Raw genomic sequence first — 23,289 nt, 5'->3', positions numbered from 1 at the left:
TAAAAAATATCTATAGCAGGATTATATACACATACATATTTATTTCATTACAGGTTTATTTAATTTTTGTTTTTTTAATGGAACCACTTAGAGACATTTAGAGCAGCAGGTTTTACCTTCTAGTTGTAGTTTAAAGGTTGAGTACAAAGCCTCTCTCAGGCAGATTGGAGAACTTTTGCCTGAGCTTTACTGTTGCTAGGTAGCAGAAAAGAGCATGTGACTTACAGACAATCTGTGAGGACTGAGAGACTGCTGGTACAAATCTCAGTCAGTGGAGCACATTTTCACTGCCCACCTAAACTTCATCAAATAATCTCTGCTTTTTCTCGCATATAAAAGCGAGAAAATGCTAAGAAGCTACTCTGTAAATGTGACAGCCTCACACTTGTGCATGTTGTTTGCAGCACAGTTAGATCCTGCTTCTCAGATTGTAATCTGCTTTCTTTTTGCTCAACTCTTAGTATGTAAGCTCCTTAGTGTGAATCAAGCAACTAATTACACTGCAGCTGCTGCAAACTGGAATCATTTCTACCTAGGGACCTGCTCATAGTTGAAAAGGGTCACTTGTATTGCTTGTTTTAATAAAAAAAAGCTAATCTATTTCCTCAAAGAAAATGTGTCAGATGTAAAGGGAAATATGTGTTGGCTCGTACTTCCCTTGGCATTTCCTTTGAAAGCGGGCAGTTACAGAACTGTAAATGAAATTTTGCTGATGGCAGCTGAAGCTTACAAAGTGATGACTGAAGTAAAAATAACTGAATATCATCTGGCTTTGTCAGCAGACTTACATTGATTATTAACTTGATATTTATCAAATGATGAACTGGAGCGTGCCCTAAAGAGTGTACTAATTGTAGCCTATTTAACACTGGTGCTTTATCTCGTATTCATCTTGGTCCTGAATTCTGAATATAACGTTTAATTACAATTGCAGTAAACAAAGTTGTAACTACGTATTCACATACTTTCTAAAAGAGACTCAACTTTTTTCTCTCTTACTGCCTGACATAAATTTAGACAATGTTTTTCAAAAATAATCAATTATTTCTAATTGATAAAACATTTCTTTTTTCCGGTTATCACTATTCAATTTCAAAAGTGTACTTACATCTCTAACATTTGTAAGCAATTCCTTGAAACTACATGACTTTGACTTCCATGGAAAGCAGTTTTCCTTTTTACTGTCACCACATGCTTGCTCAGCATGCGGAGTTGCTTCAAACTTAATAACTCAACGCAGTCAGCTGTTCTCTGTTGCTACATGGATTTTCAGAGGGTTTCCTTTGATGTAAACATTTTATGAACTTGCATGATAAACATAACTTGACTAGATTTTTTTCTGACTAAGATCAAATTGAAATGTAGGTAGCTGACTTTAAATTGGTCGATGTAATTGGATTCAATTGACTATATATCCTTATTTTAGTTTATTTGTACTTTTTTTCGAATTATATTATGGATCAATAATCCCATGTTGTTCCTACTTTGCTATAATTGTTTTAGCAGGTGATCATGGTACCCTCAGACATCTAGAAGTCTTGTACCCCAGTATATATGTAAAAGTCCCCACTTATATCTCTCGATATCTTGAATGATTTATTTTTTTTCCCATTTGGTCTCTAAAGAAAGCAAGGGGTGTTAGCTGTTGCCATCCCTGCAGGTGGGGTTCCAAACACTCAAATGTTGTGAATTAACTAAGACAAATTAACTAAAATTATGTTCTTGATGCTGTAAAGAATAACATTTTGTATGCTTTTCTTATTTTTTTTAATACCCCCACCATTTTCAGTAAGCTTTAGCATCTCAGGCCCTAAAAATATACATTTGGTATCATCAACAAGTTTAAATAGATTCTGTCAAACTGGACAAATATTGATAGTACTTATATATTATCCCAATAAAAATTGCATCCAAGCAATTCACTGCAGTTGTGATTTTGCAAACACTGAAACTGAAATGATGAATGTGACTCAGTATATATATTTAAAGAATGTAATTTTAAAAAAATCAATAAAAAATATTCCTTTGTTAATGTGGCATTTATCATAATAGAAATAATTGTGGCAATTTCTCACTTACCTAAAAGAGAAAAGGTTTAGTTTAATGGGTATTTGTCTTTTTTTAAGTGAATGTACATAAATATCTGGTTTTAGTTTTGGGTATAAGTCAGGTTTAATAAACGGTTGCTACTTTATAGAGGCAAGGTAGTTTCTCTAATATTCTCTATTATCCTCCACAGAAATCCTTTGATTTGATAGTTATTCCTTCCTTGTACTTTCTGCTGCCTGTTCAACAGGCTGTCAGATTGATGCTGCTACTCAATGCTTACATTGGCCTTAATGGCTAATGTGACACTTTTAAGTGTCACATTAACCATTAAGGCTAACCACTACCAACCAGTACCATTTCATGGTACTGGTTTTTTAATCATCCTCTGATGGTTTTGCTGATCTTGACATATTTAGTTAGTAAATGAACTTGTTTTCTCTGGTAATCATTTGCTAGGAGGATCTTAATAACCCCACCAAAGTACACAGTAAGTGCATTTTTATGCACTCATGTGGAAAAACAAAAAACTAAGCAACATCTTGGTCAGTGTTTTGCACTCGTGTGTTAGAAAACAGCAGGTTAACGCTTGTCTTCTACTACTAAACGTTTTTGTTTGCGTCTGAGCTTTTTCTAGGCCGGCACATTCATAAATAAAACCCTGCACATGGCAGCTTCTTTCCGGTGTGGAGGCCTAAATCCTTGTGCAACAGTTAACGTTTCACTAGAAATTGAAACACGTTTGGCTCAATATGCTCAATTTGTGAGTAAATCCTTTTCTAACCTCACCAACATCCCTACACACCCACCCCGGTCCATATTAGTTAAGCTTCTAACTCGCTTCTGGTAAACTGTGACTCACTGTCCTGAGGGAAAATTAAGTTGTACAGTATCCGAAGTATTGCATTCTGACACTACATTCATGTTTTTTCCACTCCACTCATTCTTCTGTTAAAGCGTGCACCAAACTGTTGAGCATTCCTCCCTCCGAACCAAGCCTAGGCTCTGTTCTTCTATTTATGCCTCCCTTTTGCTTCCAAGCTCCTAGGTTTTTTTAGCTGCTTTTGAGTGTACTACTGAGAGCCAAAGTCACTTGTTTGGCAATTGATGGCATTCTGCTGCATTGATTTCCATATGAAACAGGCAGCAGCACTTTGCTCTGACAGCGTGGACGGGTCCTGCGTCTCACGCTGCCAGCAGCCGTCCTCGTAACTTTTCACCGCACACATTCAGTCCAAGGCGACAGCTGTGCCTAAACAAGACGACATTGATGAAAGCTTAAAAACATCTTTTCGTTCCTGTATGCATGCCTCGAAAGGCTTTCTTCGCTTTAGTTTTATCTAAACTAAGCAACGACTGAACTTAAATATCTGCTACAAAAAATGTTTCTTTTTGCTCGATGGCATTTGTAGTTATAATTTTGAATCTAATCTGGCCCATTTTGTACCCAATTGTAATTTCGTCAGTAGGCCAGGGTTTAAGAGAGTTTGGGTGCCTCATTCTAATGCATTTCTTTGTTGGTCAATAGTATGAACTTCTTTTCTTCACTTACAAATGAAGCAGGGAAATCGCCTGCTGTGAGTTTAAGTTGTTAATTAAGGAACAGGAAAACATTAATTTATTCAAGTACTTATGTTGAAATCATTAACAGTCATTTAGAGATTAAAAATCACCCTCGTTGGTTCCACTGATATTTATTGACATAGTTAATCTGAGACTGTTTCAGGTTAAAGTCCTACATCTGACAATTAAAAAAAATAAAATTTTTTAATTCTATAGTTTTGTTCTAATATACGCTTTTTTTTTTTTTTTTTTTTTTTACATGTAAAACTACTTTGAAAAAGAAAACTAGAAATATTCAAAATCAGAATCTATGGATCAGATGTCAAAGAATCAGTGTGGACCAGAAATAAGTCCTGGTCAGTGCATGAAAAGCCCTCACATTAGATAGTGCCTTTTAAAGTTTCAGCTTCAGTGTGCTGGATCTGCCACCTTTCCCAGAGGTAATGGTGTCAGGGAACACTGTCTGCATTTAAACCCTTCTAGCAGATTGTTTTCCCTTTGGCAGAAATGCTGAAAGCTGTCACCCTGGGTCTGCATGTACAGCGTCCACACACTTCTTGTTTTTTATTGTTTTCTCTTTTCCTGTATTTTTTTAGATAAAAATATTTTATTCTCATTTTCATTAAAATGTATGTTTTAGTATAATATTGAGCAAACTGCTGATGGGAGATGTCTGTGCAGTCATTTTCAGACCTTTTTAGAGATGTTTGATCACATTCAAGTCTGGACTCTGGCTTTGCCGCTCCATGACATTCACAAAGTGATTTTGAAGCCACTCCTTTGACATGGCTCTGCTGAAAAATGAGCCGTCTCCCCAGTCTGACATCAACAGCACTCTGGAGCAGGATTGTATCCAGGACTGGCTAGTTTGCCAGTTCCTGCTTCTGGAAAACATCCCTATACCATGATGCTGCTACCACCATGCTTTACTATAAGGATGGTATTAACCTGGTGATGAGCTGGTTTCCTCCAAACATGGTGCCATGTCATTCACACCAAAGAGTTCAATCTTTGTCTCATCAGGTCAGAGAATTTAGTTTTTCATGGTCTGAGAGTCCTCCAGGTGCCCTTTATTGAACTCCAGATAGGCTGACAGGAGCCTTTAATTAATTAAGAAGTATCTTCCCTCTGGCTGCTTTACCATCCAGTCCTGACTGGTGAGCTGCTGCAGAGATGATTGTCCTTCAGGAAGGTTCTTCTCTTTCTCCACAGAGAAACACTTGATCTATGACAGAGTGACCATCTCGTTCTTGTTCTCCTTCCCCGACTAAGGCTCTTCTGCTCTGACCGCTGAGTTTAGATGGCCGGCCAGCTTTAGGAAGAGTCCCGCTGGTTCCAAACTTCTTCTTTTTAATAATGATGGAGACCACTGAGCTCAATGGAACCGCAGACTTTTTTCTGGATCTGTTACTCAAGGCAATCCTCTCTCTGAAGTCAATTCCTTTGATATCATTCTTGGTGTTTGACCTCTGACTTACAGTGGGACCTTATATAGACAGGTGTGTGGCTTTCCAAGTCAAGTCCAATCAACATATTTCACCACAGGTGAACTCCATTTAAGTTGTAGCAACATCTCAAGGATGATCAGAGAAACGCCTCAAATTTGAACTTCATAACAAAGGTTGTGGATATTTGGTCTTGTTTATTTAGTAAATTTGCAAAAACAAACAAACAAAAAAAACTTTTTCCACACTGTCATAATGGGGAATTTGTGTTTAGAGTTTTCAGGGAAAATATTAATTTAATACAACTTGGAATTAGGTAGTAAGAAATCAAAATGTGAAAAAAAGTGAAGTGCTGTTAATATTTTCTAGAAGCACTCTAAATATGCATCTTAGTTCCCTTGCACTACTTATGTTATGGAAAAAGTTTTTGGATTTTGTACTCTTATTTCTGGCATTATTCAGGTAAATGCACCTTTATGCACAGGAAAACACTCATTCCGTAAAAAGGAGTAATCCCAGTATTTTGCAAATTTAGTAATGAATCTCAACAAAAAGAGATTTAGAAAAAAACTAATTAGTATAGGCAGGCAAATGACAGACAATGGACCCCAAGCCAACACAACTGTATTCTTCCTGTGGAGAATGTATGTTGAAATGGCTCTTGTACCACCCAGTACCACTATTTATTCCAATTACATCCCAGAGCGGACAGGGGCAACACGCACCATAAATCAGGCTGTCAAAGAGACCGTCAGAATTGCACATTCCTCTTTGATTGGGCCTGATGGAGTGCTCTCCCTCTGAACTGTGCTGCCTGAATCAATCTCTGCTGGAAAACATCAGGGAAGGTAGAGCGGTGGTACCTTATCTCAACAGATGCCACTCTCTGGAAACATCAAAAGAAAGCTAAAGAAGAGTGAAGTGTGGGTTGTAGAAATGTCTGGGGGGTGGCTGGCACGCTTGTCTCTGAGGCTTGTCAATGCTGTTAACAGCATGCTTCATCAGAGGAAAGCTTCCCGTCCTCCCCTGTTTGCCCTTAAGTTCTTTAAATAATCTTATTTTAAAGAGTTTGTTGCTTGAAGTAAGCAAATTTAGTTACTGTCAGAAAAAAGGAAAAAATTGAAATCTGTAATTGTGTGCAGGATGTGAATTAGGGCAGTTTCGGTGTGGGACAGGTCGATGTATACCTGAGGAGTGGCACTGTGATGGGACATCAGATTGCATCGATGACACTGATGAACACGACTGCCGTAAGTTGAAGTGTATGACTATAATATATACAAGCAGGATTAAAATATTTAGCTATTTCATTGCTTAAGAATGTTTTAACTGTGTATGTGTCGCACTCAGGTGTGGTAAGTAATGATACGTCTGTGTGTATTCTGACAGCTCAGGTAACATGCGATGACAGTCATTTCCAGTGTCTGAGTGACGGCGAGTGCATCCCAGATGTATGGGTGTGTGATAATGAGGAAGACTGTGAGGATAGCTCAGATGAGAGACACTGCCGTGAGTACACTTTCCAGATGTCGTCATTTACCATTAAACATTTGCTATAAGTTCAAACCACATACATTAATTTATTTTATTAAGATTTTATGTGATAGATCAACATAAAGTAGTACAAAATTTTGCAGTGAAACGAAAATGATATGTTGTTTAATTAATAAATCAAAGTGAAACAAGTTGACTTTAAAAGCCTGCTGATGGCGAGAAAACAGAGTAAAAGGTCTCAGAGGTTTATTAGTGTGTACCTAAATAAGTCTTTGATTGGGTCTCAGCTGGCAGGACATGCACCAGTGGCCAGTTTAGCTGCAGTAACGGGGCATGCATCCCGGGAGAATACCATTGCGACCACCTGGCTGACTGCTTAGATGGATCTGATGAGAGAAACTGCAGTAAGTCTTTGAGATATTTTTTTCTTCTTCGTTTTATCTTGGGCTCCTGTGGCATTTTAATCAATTTGTTAAGATTAAGAGGCTCGCTGACTGACACAACAGGCCACAATATGCTTCTTGTTGTCAGAGGTTGATTGCAGATTCCTTGGTGGATTAGTCAAGCTGAAGTTCTGCTGCTATGCCATTATTGTGCCGGCATGCTAGTCTCACAGCAAAACGGACTGTGGTAATCTCACAATTGAATAAAGAATGCTGTGGCAACTGGTACTGTTATGGTAGTGCTTCTGATTTTTAGTCTGTTATCCTTCCCATTCACAAGGCGTTTCACGTGTTAAGAGCTGTAAAGGGCACATTTGTAAGGTTCATTTCAGTGCACAATGCTGGCCTGATGATGGTTTAATCTTACAGATTACCCTCAGTGTACAGAGATGAGGTGTGCCAATGGGGCCTGCTACAACCGGACCCAAAGATGTGACCATTTACTGGACTGCCGAGATGGCTCTGATGAGGCAAACTGCAGTAAGAGATCCACTTTGCTAATAAATGCATGTAGTAGAATTTGACTAAAGCATCAGCAGGGAAAGTACTTCTATCATTTCCGTGTTCTGTTTTTCTTAGCACAGCATTGCAACACAGGGTTCCACCAATGCCATAATGGGCTATGTGTTCCTCAACGCTACGTCTGTGATCACGACGATGACTGCGGAGACCGGAGTGATGAAATAAACTGCAGTATGTGCAGCCCTTCCTCTCTTGTTCTCTGTTTTTAGCCTGCATAAATGCACATCGGTGAGTTATTTTTTTCCTGCAGCGTATCCTGCTTGCAGAGGAAATTACTTCACTTGTCCCAGTGGCCGCTGTATTCACCAAGTCTGGCTTTGTGATGGAGAGGATGACTGTGAGGACAATGCTGATGAAAAAGGCTGTGGTATGTATACAGTGGCAGGAATTCAGTCCTGATATATTAAGTTACTTTGTGATTTTGGAGCCAGAAGGCCTGGATATTTAGCAGGTTAAATAGCTCTAAAATAGGCAGGAATTGAAGCTGCGGAAACCTGATTCATCTTTGGTCTCCATGGTTGGTTTGGTTTGTCAAGACGCTATGCCTGCGCTCCTTTAAGTGTGTTATTCAAATGCCTCTTTGTGGCACAAGATTGCGCAGCCCCCCAAAGGGGCTTTTGAATCCCTCCACATGGCTGGGAGAACTGTGTGTTTTTAAAGGAAGGGCTGCAGGAGCCCCCCATAAGCCCCCACAGCTCCAGTACCCCTGCATCAGTTTAAAGTAACAATGTCTTAGTCACAATTTTCTTTAGGTCAGGATTCCTGTGGAGACAATTTAGCATGCTCTCAGTACGTGCTGCAAAAAGATGCTAATTATAATTTTCAGTTGTTATACAGCAAATCTGAAACTTTCTGCTTTTATTTATTCTAAGTTTTGCACTCCTTTACTTGTCTTAGGAATTAGTTATTAACTATTTTATGTTATATATAATTCTAGATAACAATTTTATGGTTTTGAATAGCATTAGAACTCTCTACGTATTGCATTCATAAATTATATTGAGGAATTTAATTCTATTTTTGTGTGAATAAAAGAATATTGTTTTTAAATGATTCCTAATTATTTTAATTACAGTTTCTTAGTTATTCTATAGTTATTAGTAATCTTAGCAAGTAAAAGTTAATTTGTTTCTATTTTAGTTTGCAGCTATTTTAGCAATTGTTATACATCTAATTATGTTTTTACATTTTTTATAGCTATAGTTTTAGGGATTAACAATTGTAGTATATTAAAAGATTTATTTTTTATTCTTCTTATTTATGTTTTTAGAGTTTTTTTTTTGTATATTGATTTATTTTGGTCTCCACTAAACCACATGGTTGTTTTTCCTCAGATCCTAATACTTTAATTTTTAAAAAATGTATTTATGTGTGGAGGAGTGGAGGAGTTTAAGTATCTCGGGATCTTGTTCACGAATGGGGGAAGAAGGGAGCGGGAGATCGACAGGCGGATTGGCGCAGCGTCTGCTGTCAAGCGGGCGCTGTACCGGTCCGTCGTGGTGAAGAGAGAGCTGAGCCAAAAAGCGAAGCTCTCGATTTACCGGTCGATCTACGTTCCCACCCTCATCTATGGTCATGAGCTTTGGGTCATGACCGAAAGAACGAGATCGCGGATACAAGCGGCCGAAATGGGTTTTCTCCGTAGGGTGGCTGGGCTCTCCCTTAGAGATAGGGTGAGAAGCTCAGTCATCCGGGAGGGACTCAGAGTAGAGCCGCTGCTCCTTCACATCGAGAGGAGCCAGTTGAGGTGGCTCGGGCATCTGGTCAGGATGCCTCCTAGACGCCTCCCTGGTGAGGTGTTCCGGGCACGTCCCACCGGGAGGAGGCCCCGGGGAAGACCCAGGACACGCTGGAGGGACTATGTCTCTCGGCTGGCCTGGGAACGCCTCGGGATTCCCCCGGAGGAGCTAGAAGAAGTGGCTGGGGAGAGGGAAGTCTGGGCCTCCCTTCTGAAGCTGCTACCCCCGCGACCCGACCTCGGATAAGCGGAAGAAGATGGATGGATGGATGGATGGATGGATGGATATTTATGTGTTTTATTTGGCATGGAAGTGCATACTTAGTTTTATTATTACTAATGTATCTTTTATTTTTGTTTGCCTGTTTTAATCTTCTGTAATACCTTTCATACTACACTTGTCTTTATGCTAAATGATCCAAAAACACTTTTGGTGTTGATTGATTGATGTGTTAAAAAAAAAAGATGATTTCTTTTTAGATAATGTACCACGGGAGTGTTACCCAGGAGAGTGGCCCTGTCCTTCGTCTGGGCTGTGCATCCCTATGGATAAGCTGTGTGATGGGAAGGCTGACTGTCCTGATGGAGAGGATGAAACTAACACCACTGCTGGACACAACTGCAGTTAGTACCGTCACAGTTATTGTTCTTTTCTTCAAATTGCTGGTATGGTCTCAGAGGAAGTGCTGAGGTAGAATCCACATCCACAGTCTGATTTCTCCATTATTCAGGCATCTGGAAGTGTGCTTCTTTGAGCTGTGAGCATCACTGCCACACTTCCCCTGATGGAGGAACATGTGCCTGTCCTTCTGGCTATATTGTCAACAGCAACGACAGTCGCTCCTGCATAGGTATTTACCCCTTGTTTACTTTTACAGCTAATAATCCAAAGCAGCAGCTAATGTTCCAGGGTGCCTCATAGCCTCGCATGTTTTTTCTGAAGGGAGAAATAAAATTTCTTACAAAAGAGATAGTTATAGTAGCTTTCAAAAGTATTCTTACCTCTTGAACTCCATTTAATTATGTTGCAACCACAAGCTTGATTATTATGTGATACACCAATATAAATAATTGTGAAGGGGAAGAAGATTGTTATATGCTTTTCTACAATTTCAAAGTGTGACACATTTGCGTTCCGCTCCTTTTATTCTGTTTCTTTTGAGTAAAGACTAGTACAGCCAATTGCCCTCAGAAGACACTTGTGTGTAATTTAACATCTATTGTGAAATTACATCAAAACTTAGCATTTTATGTAGAATTTAAAAATTTTTTTGTAAATTTTTCAGTGTGGCTCTTCCTGTTTCTGATCTTGTTTTTTTATTTTTTTTTATTTCATCACGCTGAAGACTTTGATGACTGCTCCATGTGGGGCAACTGTGATCAGCTGTGTGAGGACCGGATCGGCTCCCATCGCTGCAGCTGTAGAGAGGGCTACACTTTGGAGCAACATCGATACTGTAGAGCAGACATATCCAGTGAGTGGCACTTTCACGGCTTGTTTTATATACTGTACATTCAGTTTGGGAGTGTGTTAGCGATCCATCCAAATGAAGTGTTTTGGCATGGTCTGTACTCTAGCTTTTTGGCTTCCTCTATGTGGAGGGCCTGTTTTTCTTTCTGGTGCATTGTTGCATGTTAAATGTTGCTTTAGTAAGTCTCTTGACTTTGTTACACATAGAGCGTTTTTACACAAACAGTGACCTCTCTGAATTTAGTTCTGGTAAAAGAGGGCTGGAGTGGTGGTGAACAAAACCTTTATGTCTCCTTTAGTCTGAGGGAGGAATATCATTAATGAGAGACAATTCTGAAGTTTCAGCGAGAAATGCATAATATTAAACAGAATACTGTCGTTGAGGAGCAACAAAGAAAATCCAGAGTTGAATTAAAAGATCATAATCCTAATTTATTCATGCCAACTTTTGTCTTTCTGTGAATCATCTTCCTACTGCAGCTGGAGTTCCTTCCTTAGTTTTCTCTAATGGCAGAGATCTGGTAATAGGCGACATCCACGGCAACAACCTGCGCACTTTGGTTAATTCACAGAACAGAGGGATTGCTGTAGGAGTGGACTTCCACTATCATCTCCGTAGGGTCTTCTGGACAGATACCATCCAAAATAAGGTGCTTTTTCTTTTCTCTCTCTCAGTCATTTTGTTTCCTCACAGGCTTCACGTATTGTAGTAAATTGGCCAGTTTTTTGTCTTTGTAAATTCTTGCGTTAGATTGCCAGTAGCCAAATTCTTTTGGTTATCTTTTAAAATATCAGCAATGTTGATACTATAATAATGGAATAGCTAGTGGCCCCATGGCGGCTGGCCCATAATGAAGAGAAACAGCGATGTAACAGAATCCAAGTGGCTTAATCTTGAAACCTGTCTGATAGGCTCGTATGATGTTCACATACCAAGGCCTAATTTTTGTAACTCGATCTTGTCCGAACTAATCATGCTGTATTCATTTTCATTGGTGCCGTCCATTTATAGGCATTCTTTTGCAAGCTAAAAGGGCTTTGTTCTGGTCAAGTCTGGGCTTCTTTTGGTTCAAGCTACTATGGTTTGGCTGAAATGCTGGGACATACCTCTGACTGGGCATTTCTGCATAATTGCCACGCCAATGGCAGCATGTCAGATTAAAAGTAGTAAGAGCACAAACAGGGCATGCAAATGCAACCAGAAAGGTTAAACTATCAGGATATTTCCACATCTTTGGTTTCTCTTTAAACAGGTCAGTTGAAAATCCTGCTCTTTAGATGTCTGGATCTGGTTTCAAAAAAAAAAAAAGCAGAGCCGCTAAAAGCACTTCCTCTCAGCCAGCTGCATAGTGCCAAGGCTTGCAGACTGAGCAAACGATTCCATCACAGTGGTACAGCAGACGATTCAGGAGCTGAACACCTCAGTGTTTATGCTAATCCTAGTGAGGTTTTTGTCATTTTAAAATCTGTAATCAGCAGTTATGAGGTTTCTCTTAAAAGTATATATCACAATCTACATGCTATGTGTCTCCCAGTTTCCCTTGTCCATATTTAATATGTAGTTTCAAGCATTTTACTCAAAAGTTGCAGTAATCATTAGGCATGAGCTGTTGGGAAATTCTCACAGCATGAAGAGCTTGTGTAAAAATGTTTTACAGTATCCGAGTAAAAATGCAAGACAAAACTAAAACTAAAATTGCTGAAAAAAATCTAATTGATGTTATAAAAATGAAAATGAAACAATAATTCATAGTGCTGACAAAATCATGTGCCACTGTGCAGACCTCAATAATAAAAACTGTAGCATTAAGTCATGTTGTATTTTTTTTAATTGATACACTAAATCAAAAGTATACAATAAACACTTGCTAAATTTCATATGAATTTTTAAGTTCTGATTTTACAGAATGTTATAGTTTTAGCCAATCAGTTAAATGTCTTTCTACAATAGCAGTCCTGTTTCCGCCAGCTGACAGGAAGTACACAAACTCCCATAGCCACTTTTTAAAAAACTTCTGTATCTTGATTAATTGTAACTGACTCATGTTTGCTTTGCATGTGGAGATAGCAGTCACAAACAATTATTGAATATTTTAGATAATTAATGTTTGATGTTTTTTTTTAGAAACCAATGTTAACCTAAAGGTGTAAGTTTATTTGTTCTAGGCTTAAACTTTTCAGACTAGGAATGGCCACCAACAGACTAATGAGGTTACTACAATGGCATCTTTTATGTACAGGTGTTTTCTGTACAAATGGATGGGTCCAACATGCAGGTGGTTTTAAATGTATCAGTTGACTACCCTGAGAACCTGGCGGTGGACTGGGTGAACAATAAACTGTATGTGGTGGAGGCCAGCGTCAACAGGATTGACATGGTGGACCTAGATGGAAGTAACCGGGTTACACTCATCACTGAAAACCTCGGAAACCCTAGAGGACTGGCGGTGGACCCCACTGTCGGGTAAGCACATGTCCCTTTCTTCATCATTTAATTAATCCCACCATCCCCAGTCCCCACATTCTGCTGTGCTCCATTGGCATGGAATGACGGGGGTGGGTTGTTTGAGATTAACAGATTGCCATAGGGAGATTAGTGAGGAGCAATGTAAGTGATGACCCTCATTGTAATCCTATAGTGTGTAGTTCAAGAGAGAGGGACAGCCAGGTGGCTCCAGAGGAACTGCTTATCTCAAATTATTGCACAGCTCTTTGGTGGGTGCAATGCCACCCACTTAGAGACATATTGTCCTTCTGTGGATGCCTAATTAAAAAAGTGAAGTGCCTCTGATAGTGCCTTTTTAAATCAAGCAGATGTTTGAGGAGTAGACTGCATGGGAGTGAACTGAGACCTTAATAAACTTCTTTCATTTTATAGGTACATGTTTTTCTCAGACTGGGAGGCAGCAAACGGACAGCCGGGTCTTGAGCGGGCCTTCATGGATGGTACCAATCGTTACGGGATTATTGGGAGCAAACTAGGTTGGCCTGCTGGTATCACACTCGATATAGAAGTCAAGCGCATCTACTGGGTTGACAGCCGCTATGATTATATCGAAACTGCAACCTATGACGGTCTGCATAGGTAGTTTATGTTTTTTATTCTTCTTTAACCCTGAATTTTTAAAGCCTTAAGATAAATACTACATTTTAAAAGCTATTTGAGATCCAGGTGTGCTTTTTTTTCATTTTACTACCTTTTTTGCATTTTCCTTCTAACAGAAAAACTGTAATCCATGGGGGGGCCGTGGTACCACATCCTTTCGGAATCAGTTTGTTTGAGCACAATGTTTATTTCACGGACTGGACCAGGATGGCCGTGATAAAAGCAAACAAGTTTACTGACAGTAACCCACATGTGATTTACACCACGTCTCACACCCCACATGGAGTAGCAGTGATACATCAGTTAAAGCAACCACAAGGTAAGCCTGTTACTGTTTGAAATCTTAAACACGATCACCTTGCAGTTCTAGAAGAGATTACCTGAAAAGATATGTGTGGCCCATTTTTTATATCTGCTTTTCGTTACGCCTGTGTCCCAGGAGGTATTTTATGAGAGATGCTGTGACTTTCAACGTCTTTCTGTTCCTCGAATTCCCAAAGCAAGAGTTGTGTCCAAAATTCACAAAGTCCAACTTATTGAACTCCACTAGGGTCACTACTGTTAGCGATCCTATTTGTGGTTTTCATGGACAGGATTTCAAATTGAAGTCTTGGAGAGGAGGGTATCCGGTTGAGGGAACCTCTTCTTTTTGCAGTAGTTATTTGGCTCTGCTGGATGCAGGAGTTTAAGTCTTTATGTGTGGATTGTGATGATGGCATTGAGTGGGAGATGGACGGAAGAATCAAGTGTCCGTCTGCAGTAATTTGCACTTTACTCCAGTCTGCTGTGTGAAGAAAGACCCAATCCAAAACAAGAAGCTATCAATGATCCATGTATGTTCTGACTTTCATCCATGGTTAGTAGATTTAGATAATGAGTGAAAAAACAAGATCTGGGATACCAAAGAATAAGCTTCCTCCATAGGGTGACGGATATAGACTTAGAGAAAGGATGAGGAGCTTGATTGTGCGCTTGAAGTAAAGAAACTACTCCTCCATATCGAAAGGAGTCAGCTGAGGTGGTTCAAGCATTTCATCATGATTCTTCTAGATAGATGACTGGCTGGGTGGATGGATGAATGGATGAATGGATGGATGGATGGATGCCAGTTACATAGACTCAGCCTGTCAGTGATGCCCACTGCTGATACAGATTTTGGTGATGCTAAGCCTCAGTGTTATTGAAACTGTGTGTTTTCCTGATATCTTGAAACTGTAATTAACAGCTTCAAGATATGTCTTACTAGCTTCCTGTGAGTGGTCAGCAATTGTTTGAAAGCAGTCACTGTGAAACAGAGCTTTACTATTTTGAAAAAAAAGGAAAAATGATTTAGATTTGACATTTTAATCTATCTTCAGCATCTTGATTACTAATGGGTAGTCATACTCACTTTACTAATTGTGAATAACAGTCTGTATGTCTATTCATCACTGAATGTAGAACATGGTACTCTGAGATTTCCAAAAAGATTGCCAACATTTTCAAATCCAACATGTTTTAGACAGACAGACAGACAGACAGACAGACAGACAGACAGACAGACAGACAGACAGACAGACAGACAGACAGACAGACAGAGGTTGAATGCTCAAACAAAGAAATTGTTTGGTAAAAGATTAAACCTTCTTGTTATCTGCTGAAAGTCCTTTATCACTCTTTCTTTCAGCCTTAATGAAGCTCCTCTGGCTTCATTGTCAGTCAGTATCTGCTGGGTTGTTTTTTTCGTTCATACATTCAACAAAACCTTCCCAAAGGGATAAAAATTGCTGCCTTTCGGAAGAAAGCTCCTTTATGTACCTGAAAAGTTGCGCTCAAATGACTAAAACTGCAAAAATATGACATGGCAGGAAGTGAAAATTGTGTCTGATTCTCAAGGCAGCCTGAATGCCTCTGTAGAAAATATGGTTTTCTCTTAAATAACTTCTAATACTGGTTAAGTTGTCTCTTTAAACACCTGATCAATCCTAGAACTTTGAATGTTCTTCACTCAGTATCAGTGTCCGTATTGAAGAGTGTTGTCAGCATATCCTAGTAGTGAGTACATGGTACATTCACTGACTGAAAGAGGCTTGGTGTTTTTTTAGTTTGTGACCTAGGGGGCTTTGACTAGCAGATTTCTCAGCACACCTGTACATTTTTACACCTCTTAAAAGTGCCATTTAAATTTTACAGCACATTTAAGGAATATATTTTAAAATGAACATTTGTCTCTTATTTTGGATTTTTCTACCATTTCTCTAGCGGCAAACCCTTGCAGTTTGGACAGAGGTGGATGTGAGCAGATTTGTGTTCTCAGTCACAGGAGCGACAATGGAGGACTTGGTTATCGCTGCAAATGTCGCATTGGTTATGACCTTCATGCTGATGGTAAACGCTGTTTGGGTAAGTGAAAATTTCTCTCAATTCTTTTTCTTAAACTTTTACAAAGCTCACTCTCTTTGGCATAAATAGCTGTTTGACTCACAGATTCTTCTATCGTCTTTCTTACAGCTGTGAGGCAGTTTCTGCTTTTCTCCAGCCAGCTGGCTGTGAGAGGAATCCCCTTTAACCTCTCCTCCCAGGAGGACATCATCCTGCCCGTCACCGGATCGCCCTCCTACTTTGTCGGAGTGGATTTTAGCGCTGAAGATGATGCTATCTTTTTCTCTGACACAGCAAAAGATATTATTTACAAACAGAAGGTGGATGGAACAGGTGAAAATCTTTTTTGCTTCTCTTAAACCAACATTATAATAGCATGGAGTATAAACTTTCAACATACACAGTAATTTTGCTGCCATTGTTGTTCTGCTGTACCATGCCGTTTACTCAGATATTTTGGAAGTTAAGGGAGGATCATGATGAGGCCAGAGAGAAAAGGAATCATCTTCCATTCCCCAAAGTGTAGAAACAGCCATGTCTATGGTTGATGTGCATGTATTCAAGAACAGAAACACCCATGCTCTGATCATCTGTTGTTTTAAGAGTTGCTCTAGTTTTTTCTGTCCGACCCCTGAGAGGAAAATGCAAGCTGACAGCCTATTTATTTAAATGTGTTCCTCTTTCATCTCTGAGTAAAACAGTCCTCTGTCTGCTTTGATCTGCGCAGGCAGGGAGATACTGGCAGCCAACAGAGTGGAGGGAGTGGAGGATCTGGCTTACGACTGGATTTCCAAAAACCTCTACTGGACGGACCCTCGATACAGGAGCATATCTGTCATGAGGCTCGCCGATAAGTCCAGGAGGGCCATTATTCAGAACCTGAACAACCCCAGGGCCATCGTGGTGCATCCTCTGATTGGGTAAAACAAAACAATCTCCAGAACATTTTCTGAAATGTTGGTAATGAGGTCCCAGAAGCAGACATGTCTATTACATAACTGTGCAATGATGTGGTAATGCTGAGTTCACCTAAAGAACGACGCAAAAACCTACATTTTAATAAATTGATTAGATTCAATATAGGTCTTGATCCTGTCATTTTTTGCTTGGGTAGTTATGAGCTTGAATGTTATCTAGTCAGCTTACATCTGCTGATTGATCTACATTTGTTACACAACGCCCATTGAGTTTAAGGAGATGCGTGTGTAAAAAAAATCAGCATTTTATGTTACGTTACATGTTAGCTGTTCACCCCTTCATTAACATAATATACTACTTATCTGCTAATAAAATAAAACATTATCTAGAACAAGCAATTATTTCCTATAGTCTTAAAGCCATTAGGCCTTTGAGATTAGCTCTGTATGAAGGCCAGTATTGAAGTTAACACTGAGAAGCTGGCTTAAATATGAAAGCTCCACGTTGCAGAAATGTTGAAGGCAAACTTTAAATAAAAAGTACTATTAGTATTAAGATGTTTAAAATTAAATATTCAAATGAGACTTTTTTACTGATTCTCTTTTACCAGGTATATTTTTTGGACTGATTGGTACCGTCCTGCAAAGATTATGAGGGCTTGGGGTGACGGGTCACATGCCATGTCTATTGTAAACACTACCCTGGGCTGGCCAAATGGATTAGCAATTGACTGGAGGTGAGCCAAATGTTTTATGTCCAAGTATCCTGGACAGCTGCACCACAAAACAGTGATAATATTTTTTCACTTGGATAAAAGAAAATACTGTTTTTAGATATGCACAGAAAGGTAAAAGGTCCCACTCATGCCTCTAGTTTTTGGTGCTTCCAAACATCATCTGAGTTTGTCATTATTATCACATAATCACAACTTATTTTCCCCTACAGTACCGACAAACAATACTCATAAGTCTCCATTTTCTAAATATAACATTAAACAGTAATGTATTATGGCCAAATAAGAGTCATATGGATCTGTTTTTCTAAATCAATAAGTTATTTCTAAAAGTGTGCACGGTGCACACACTGTACACGGTGCACACACTGTACACGAGACAGAACGTTGTTGTTGCAAAACACTCAGATGAAAGAGTATTTCTAATATTTTTGAACAAAACAAGGTAATTACAGAGTTAACAATATAAGCTCTTTTTAGCATCTCATATCTCATATTATTGACTAGCACATTAAGCCTAACTAAATGCGTAGTTCCTGTTGAACCTTACCTGAATTGAAACGCCTGAACTGAAAGTCTGGCTAAACTGGATTTGTCTTTACTCCATGACTGGATGAACCTATAAAACCCATGTCATCTGATATGCTTCAGTAAAAAAAATACTGATTCTTCTCTAGTTTTTCCAACTTTTGTGTTCAAATTAGATATTTAAAAAAATCACTGAAACTGACAACTGCTAAGTTTAAGTTTTCTTTCTGCAGTTAGAACTGCTGCTGTGAAGAGGGTTTTATAGGTTGTTCACTGATTAGAAAAGGTTGGATTTTTGTATCTGGAAGGTCAACTAAAGATACAGACATGATCAAATGTGACATTAGTCGATTCTTGTTATCAGCTGACTTTTTTTCTGTGCATCTCTAATTGTTATAATTAGGAATAATTTCAAATTAGCATCCCTCCTCCTATGGTACTTATTTTTAAAAATAATTTATAATACTTTATGTCTCTGCTTTGATCACTGCTCAGCTCAATGCGTCTGTATTGGGTAGATGCCTTCTTTGACAAGATTGAGCACAGCAACTTTAACGGACAAAACAGGCTTTCCTTGGACCGCATAACCCAGATCTCCCATCCTTTTGGCCTTACCATTTTTGAAGGTAAGTTGTTTACATCTCGTGAGCTTGAATATTTTTTCTTTAATTTTTATCATAATCATGTCAAAGAAGTAATTGCTTTTTGCAGGAGGCGATGAAAGATACTGTAGCATATTTCATGCTCTGCTGCTCCTTTCAGGCTTTGCGTATTTCACTGACTGGCGCCTGGGTGGCATTGTCCGTGTGCGCAAGACTGATGGTGGGCAGATGGTAGTTATTAGGAGAGGAATCAGCCACATCATGCATGTCAAGTCTTTCAACTCCAACTCTCAGATCGGTCAGTAGATTCATTTTCTGTTCCTGTGACTTTCTTGTTCATGAATGACTTCACCTTGCTCTCATCAATCATATTCCCAGTAATTACCCCTGACTCTCCCTATGCAGGTGCTAACCTCTGCAACAGGCAGACAAATCCTAACGGCGACTGCAGCCACTTCTGCTTCCCAGCTCCAGACTCTCAGAGAGTGTGTGGCTGCCCGTACGGCATGAAGCTGTCGCCAAACCAGCAGACGTGTGTCGAGGACCCCTCCAACGAGCCCCCAACAATGCAGTGTGGAGCCAACTCCTTCTCCTGTGGCAATGGCAAATGTGTCCCAAACACCTACAGATGTGATGGTGTTGATGATTGCCATGACAACACTGACGAACTCCATTGTGGAATAAACAGTAATCTGACTTATTTAAATCTTTTCAGGTCATTTTTGGGTTGGTGTTGGTTCTTAAAAAAAAATCTTGTTTTTGACTTCTAGACATTACTTGTTCCCCCTTGGCCTTCACCTGTGCCAGCCAGCGCTGCGTGCCAGCAGGGTGGCGCTGTGACGGGCACAATGATTGCTTTGATAACAGCGACGAGATCAACTGCCCCACACGGGTGCCAGGAACGTGCCCCGCCAATCAGTTCACATGCGCCAACCACCGATGCGTCCCGCATACGTGGCGCTGTGATACAGATAACGACTGTGGAGACGGGTCCGATGAAACAGACTGCTGTATGTACCTTTAAAAGCCCCCATCACAGTTATTGCCACCCCCATTAAGCATGTGCAGAAACACTCACTGTAAATTAATAGAAGAAAATAGAAGAAAATTCCAATGGTTTTTGAAAAACAGCTTAGAAAAATATGTGATAATCATTGGCACCATAAAAGTTTCTACAACAAAAATGTAACAGAAACATCTTTAATTGTTAGCTAAATAAAATTTTAATAAGTAATTCACACTTCCCTGTTTGTCTGGGGAAAACAGATAAAACCAAATATGTACATGTATTGTATTTTTTTCCATTATGATCCAGCATTAAAATAAATTAAGTTTTTTGTTGTTTTTTTTGTAATGTAGGATGACCAAATGTATCTATTTTTACAACATACTAAAATAATGAAAGATTTTTAAAGAATTTTGTCAATTTCTGAAAAAGTTTCCATACATTGATATTACTGCAGATTTAATCATTTTGGGGAAGCTCAAAACGATTTAATCGTTTTGAGCTTCCCCAAAACGATAATACAAAGGTATTATGGCTTTGTAGGACTCTGATAAATTAGTTAATCTTTGAGTTTAATTGGAGGCACATCTGTGGATATATTTGAAAACCTCAAACACTGTCTATCCTTGTGTTACGTCACAAATAAATTTTAAGAAAGGGCTAATATTTGTGTTTTACAATTATGTTATCCAGACCTGGGTAGTACATGCCACCCAGGACAGTTCCAGTGTCCTGACCACCGATGTATAGACCCCAACTATGTCTGTGACGGAGACAGAGACTGTGTGGACGGAGCAGATGAGCAGGGATGCAGTGAGTAATTTCTGATCTTGTGTTGCAATCATTCAAAGCACATAATATTTCCCATTTTCAGCATAATTATATATTTAAACAGGTATCATTTTAATTTACTCAAATCTATAAACCCATTAAAGGACATTCTCCCTAAAGCTTATTCTATAAGCCTTGCATTCATTTGTTAGACCAGAAACACATTTACAGAATAAATTGTCAAGATCAGTCCCTTTGTACAATTCAGTATCTACTTTTTAGGCTCTGTAAGTTGTTTTAAAGAGGTTGATTAATTATCAGCACTGTTATGGATTTTTCAGTCTACAACTGCACTGTGAGTGAGTTCAAGTGTACCAGTGGCCACCAGTGCATCAACTCCTACTACCGCTGCGATGGGGTCTTCGATTGTAGCGATCGCTCTGACGAGCAAAACTGTCGTAAGTGTTTTTGATTCTCCTAGCGGTCATAAATTATCTTGCTGAGTTATTACTCAGTATTACAAGAACATTTACAAGAATGTCCTGATCAGTTTTTAAACAAAATCAAAGATACTGATCCCTGTCATTCAAAGATAGACTGATAAAGAACCCACAAGATAATGCTTAATCAAGTCAAAGCTAATAAGGATGTAATGGGATATTCCTCTAATCTTATGAGCATTAAGTGATACCCCTTTGTGCTGTGATTGTGAAGTTTTAATATGGAGCCCTTAGTAAAACATTAACATGTTTAATCTTTATTTTGATATAACTCAATAACTCATTTTTCTGTGCTGTTCTAGTTAATCATGTGCACTCAAAACTTACTCAAAAGGATGCACTATTGATTCATTAAGTTGGTATTTTTGGTTAAAAGTCTTAAAATTGAATGAAACGTGTTTTCATTCTGTTTTCTGCTGGAGGACATCTGAGCAGCTGAGAGTAGATTAGATTACATAAACTTTTTTGTCTTCAGGGGGCAATTTGCTTTGCAGAGAGCAAGAACAATTGCAGATGAATACATAAAAAAACAATAGTACAACACAACATCTACGTAGCACATAGTACTATCATACACCACCACAGTTTGTTTGGCTCTTAAATGATTAATCAGGCTGACACTAATGGGGATAAATGCCATTATCTCTTTTAATATTAATGTTATTATAAAAGGTGAAAAATCCTTAGATTGTAAGGAGAAAACTCTGACTCTGACTCAGAAAGATGTTGTAAATGGTTTAAAATAATCTGCTTTCTGGTGATGCAGTTGACACAAACAGCCAGTGACCCAACCTCAGGTAAAAGAGTTGACTTTTGTCCAGGAACTACAGTACCGATCATTTTAAAAGCCATGACCTGGACGTCCTGCCAAAAGTTGGCATCAATGTTGGAAATCTTACTGTCAAACAATTTTGACCCATATCTTTGCTGCATGTCCTGATTTGTTTTAGCTACCAGGCCCCCAGGGATGTGCCATCACGAGAATGAGTTTCAATGTCAGTCAGATGGGAGCTGTATCCCGTCGTCATGGGAATGTGATGGCCATCCAGACTGTCAGGATGGCAGCGATGAACATCACGCCTGTCCTCCCCGGACCTGCACATCTTCTCTCTTCCGCTGTGATAATGGAAACTGCATCGTACGCAGTTGGATTTGTGACGGAGACAACGACTGCAGAGACATGAGCGATGAAAGAGATTGTCCCACGCCGCCTTTCCGGTGTCCAAGTTGGCAGTGGCAGTGTCCTGGTCACAGTGTTTGTATCAATCTCACCACAGTGTGTGACAACACACCCAACTGTCCCAATGGCGCTGATGAGTCTCCGCTTTGCAGTAAGTTGTATCCTCAGCTTGTTTCACCTTCCACACAACAATGATTTTTTCCCCATGTATTATGACATTTCATAAGCTGTTTATAACATTAATAGTTGTGTGAAAATTTAACATTTTAGAACTAACATGTTAAATGAAAATATAAAAATCATACAAAGAACTTCTTAAAAATTCACCTCTGATGGATTTTGTTGGAGTTTTACTAATTTTGTAGAGATCTGGCTGTGTGTCAACTTGTTCGTGCTTCGTTATGGCACACTCACTAACTGGATAGTATTTTAGTTTTGACCAGTAAACCAATATTGTCTCGGGCTGATTTCTGGGTGCATTTTCAGCATTGATTTATTTTACACGTAGACTTTTTTTTGGTTCAAGGTAAACCTTTTGTTGTTGATCTAATTTTTAATAATAATTTTTGTTTCAATTTGAGAACGTCACAAAAATCTTGTTTAAAGAAAACATTGAAGTATTTTATTTCTGCAGAGTGAATCTAATTAATTCTGTAATGTTAGATGCTAAAGAGGCCATTTATCTGTCCAGCCCAGTTAAAACTAATCAGATCCTTACTTTTAGCAATAATTTAAAGCCATTTTAAAACATGTGATTGCCAGAGCTCATGTAATACAGTATTTAATCACAAGAATAACTGCTTCACTTTGGAAGAATGACATAAAATACAATTCATATTCTTTCTATGTTTTTATGCTCATT

General features: G+C 39.0%; 1 protein-coding gene across 4 annotated transcripts in view; it reads left to right on the top strand.

The window, feature by feature from the left end:
* lrp2a (low density lipoprotein receptor-related protein 2a) overlaps nt 1-23,289 on the top strand; it is a 57,985-nt gene that overhangs the window by 380 nt on the left and 34,316 nt on the right. For all 4 annotated transcript variants that reach the window (XR_004339966.1, XM_032568174.1, XM_032568176.1 and 1 more), the window contains exons 2-25: nt 6,197-6,304; nt 6,444-6,563; nt 6,836-6,952; nt 7,361-7,471; nt 7,571-7,684; nt 7,764-7,880; nt 9,732-9,875; nt 9,983-10,102; nt 10,598-10,726; nt 11,203-11,372; nt 12,963-13,186; nt 13,601-13,807; nt 13,945-14,147; nt 16,070-16,210; nt 16,319-16,522; nt 16,917-17,109; nt 17,718-17,843; nt 18,864-18,994; nt 19,131-19,268; nt 19,376-19,657; nt 19,741-19,980; nt 20,670-20,789; nt 21,089-21,205; nt 22,198-22,578. Coding sequence is in view for 3 of the 4 variants with exons in the window: in XM_032568174.1 (XP_032424065.1) it covers nt 6,197-6,304; nt 6,444-6,563; nt 6,836-6,952; nt 7,361-7,471; nt 7,571-7,684; nt 7,764-7,880; nt 9,732-9,875; nt 9,983-10,102; nt 10,598-10,726; nt 11,203-11,372; nt 12,963-13,186; nt 13,601-13,807; nt 13,945-14,147; nt 16,070-16,210; nt 16,319-16,522; nt 16,917-17,109; nt 17,718-17,843; nt 18,864-18,994; nt 19,131-19,268; nt 19,376-19,657; nt 19,741-19,980; nt 20,670-20,789; nt 21,089-21,205; nt 22,198-22,578 (3,957 nt within the window). In the remaining variant the exon portion in view is untranslated. The remainder of the gene's footprint in view (nt 1-6,196; nt 6,305-6,443; nt 6,564-6,835; nt 6,953-7,360; nt 7,472-7,570; nt 7,685-7,763; nt 7,881-9,731; nt 9,876-9,982; nt 10,103-10,597; nt 10,727-11,202; nt 11,373-12,962; nt 13,187-13,600; nt 13,808-13,944; nt 14,148-16,069; nt 16,211-16,318; nt 16,523-16,916; nt 17,110-17,717; nt 17,844-18,863; nt 18,995-19,130; nt 19,269-19,375; nt 19,658-19,740; nt 19,981-20,669; nt 20,790-21,088; nt 21,206-22,197; nt 22,579-23,289) is intronic.

The sequence above is a fragment of the Xiphophorus hellerii genome, chromosome 7 (genome assembly GCF_003331165.1).
Source record: "Xiphophorus hellerii strain 12219 chromosome 7, Xiphophorus_hellerii-4.1, whole genome shotgun sequence".
In the NCBI taxonomy this organism is placed as follows: Eukaryota; Metazoa; Chordata; class Actinopteri; order Cyprinodontiformes; family Poeciliidae; genus Xiphophorus; species Xiphophorus hellerii.
Note: the sequence above shows the minus strand (reverse complement) of the source record. Positions and strands in the feature narration are given on the sequence as shown.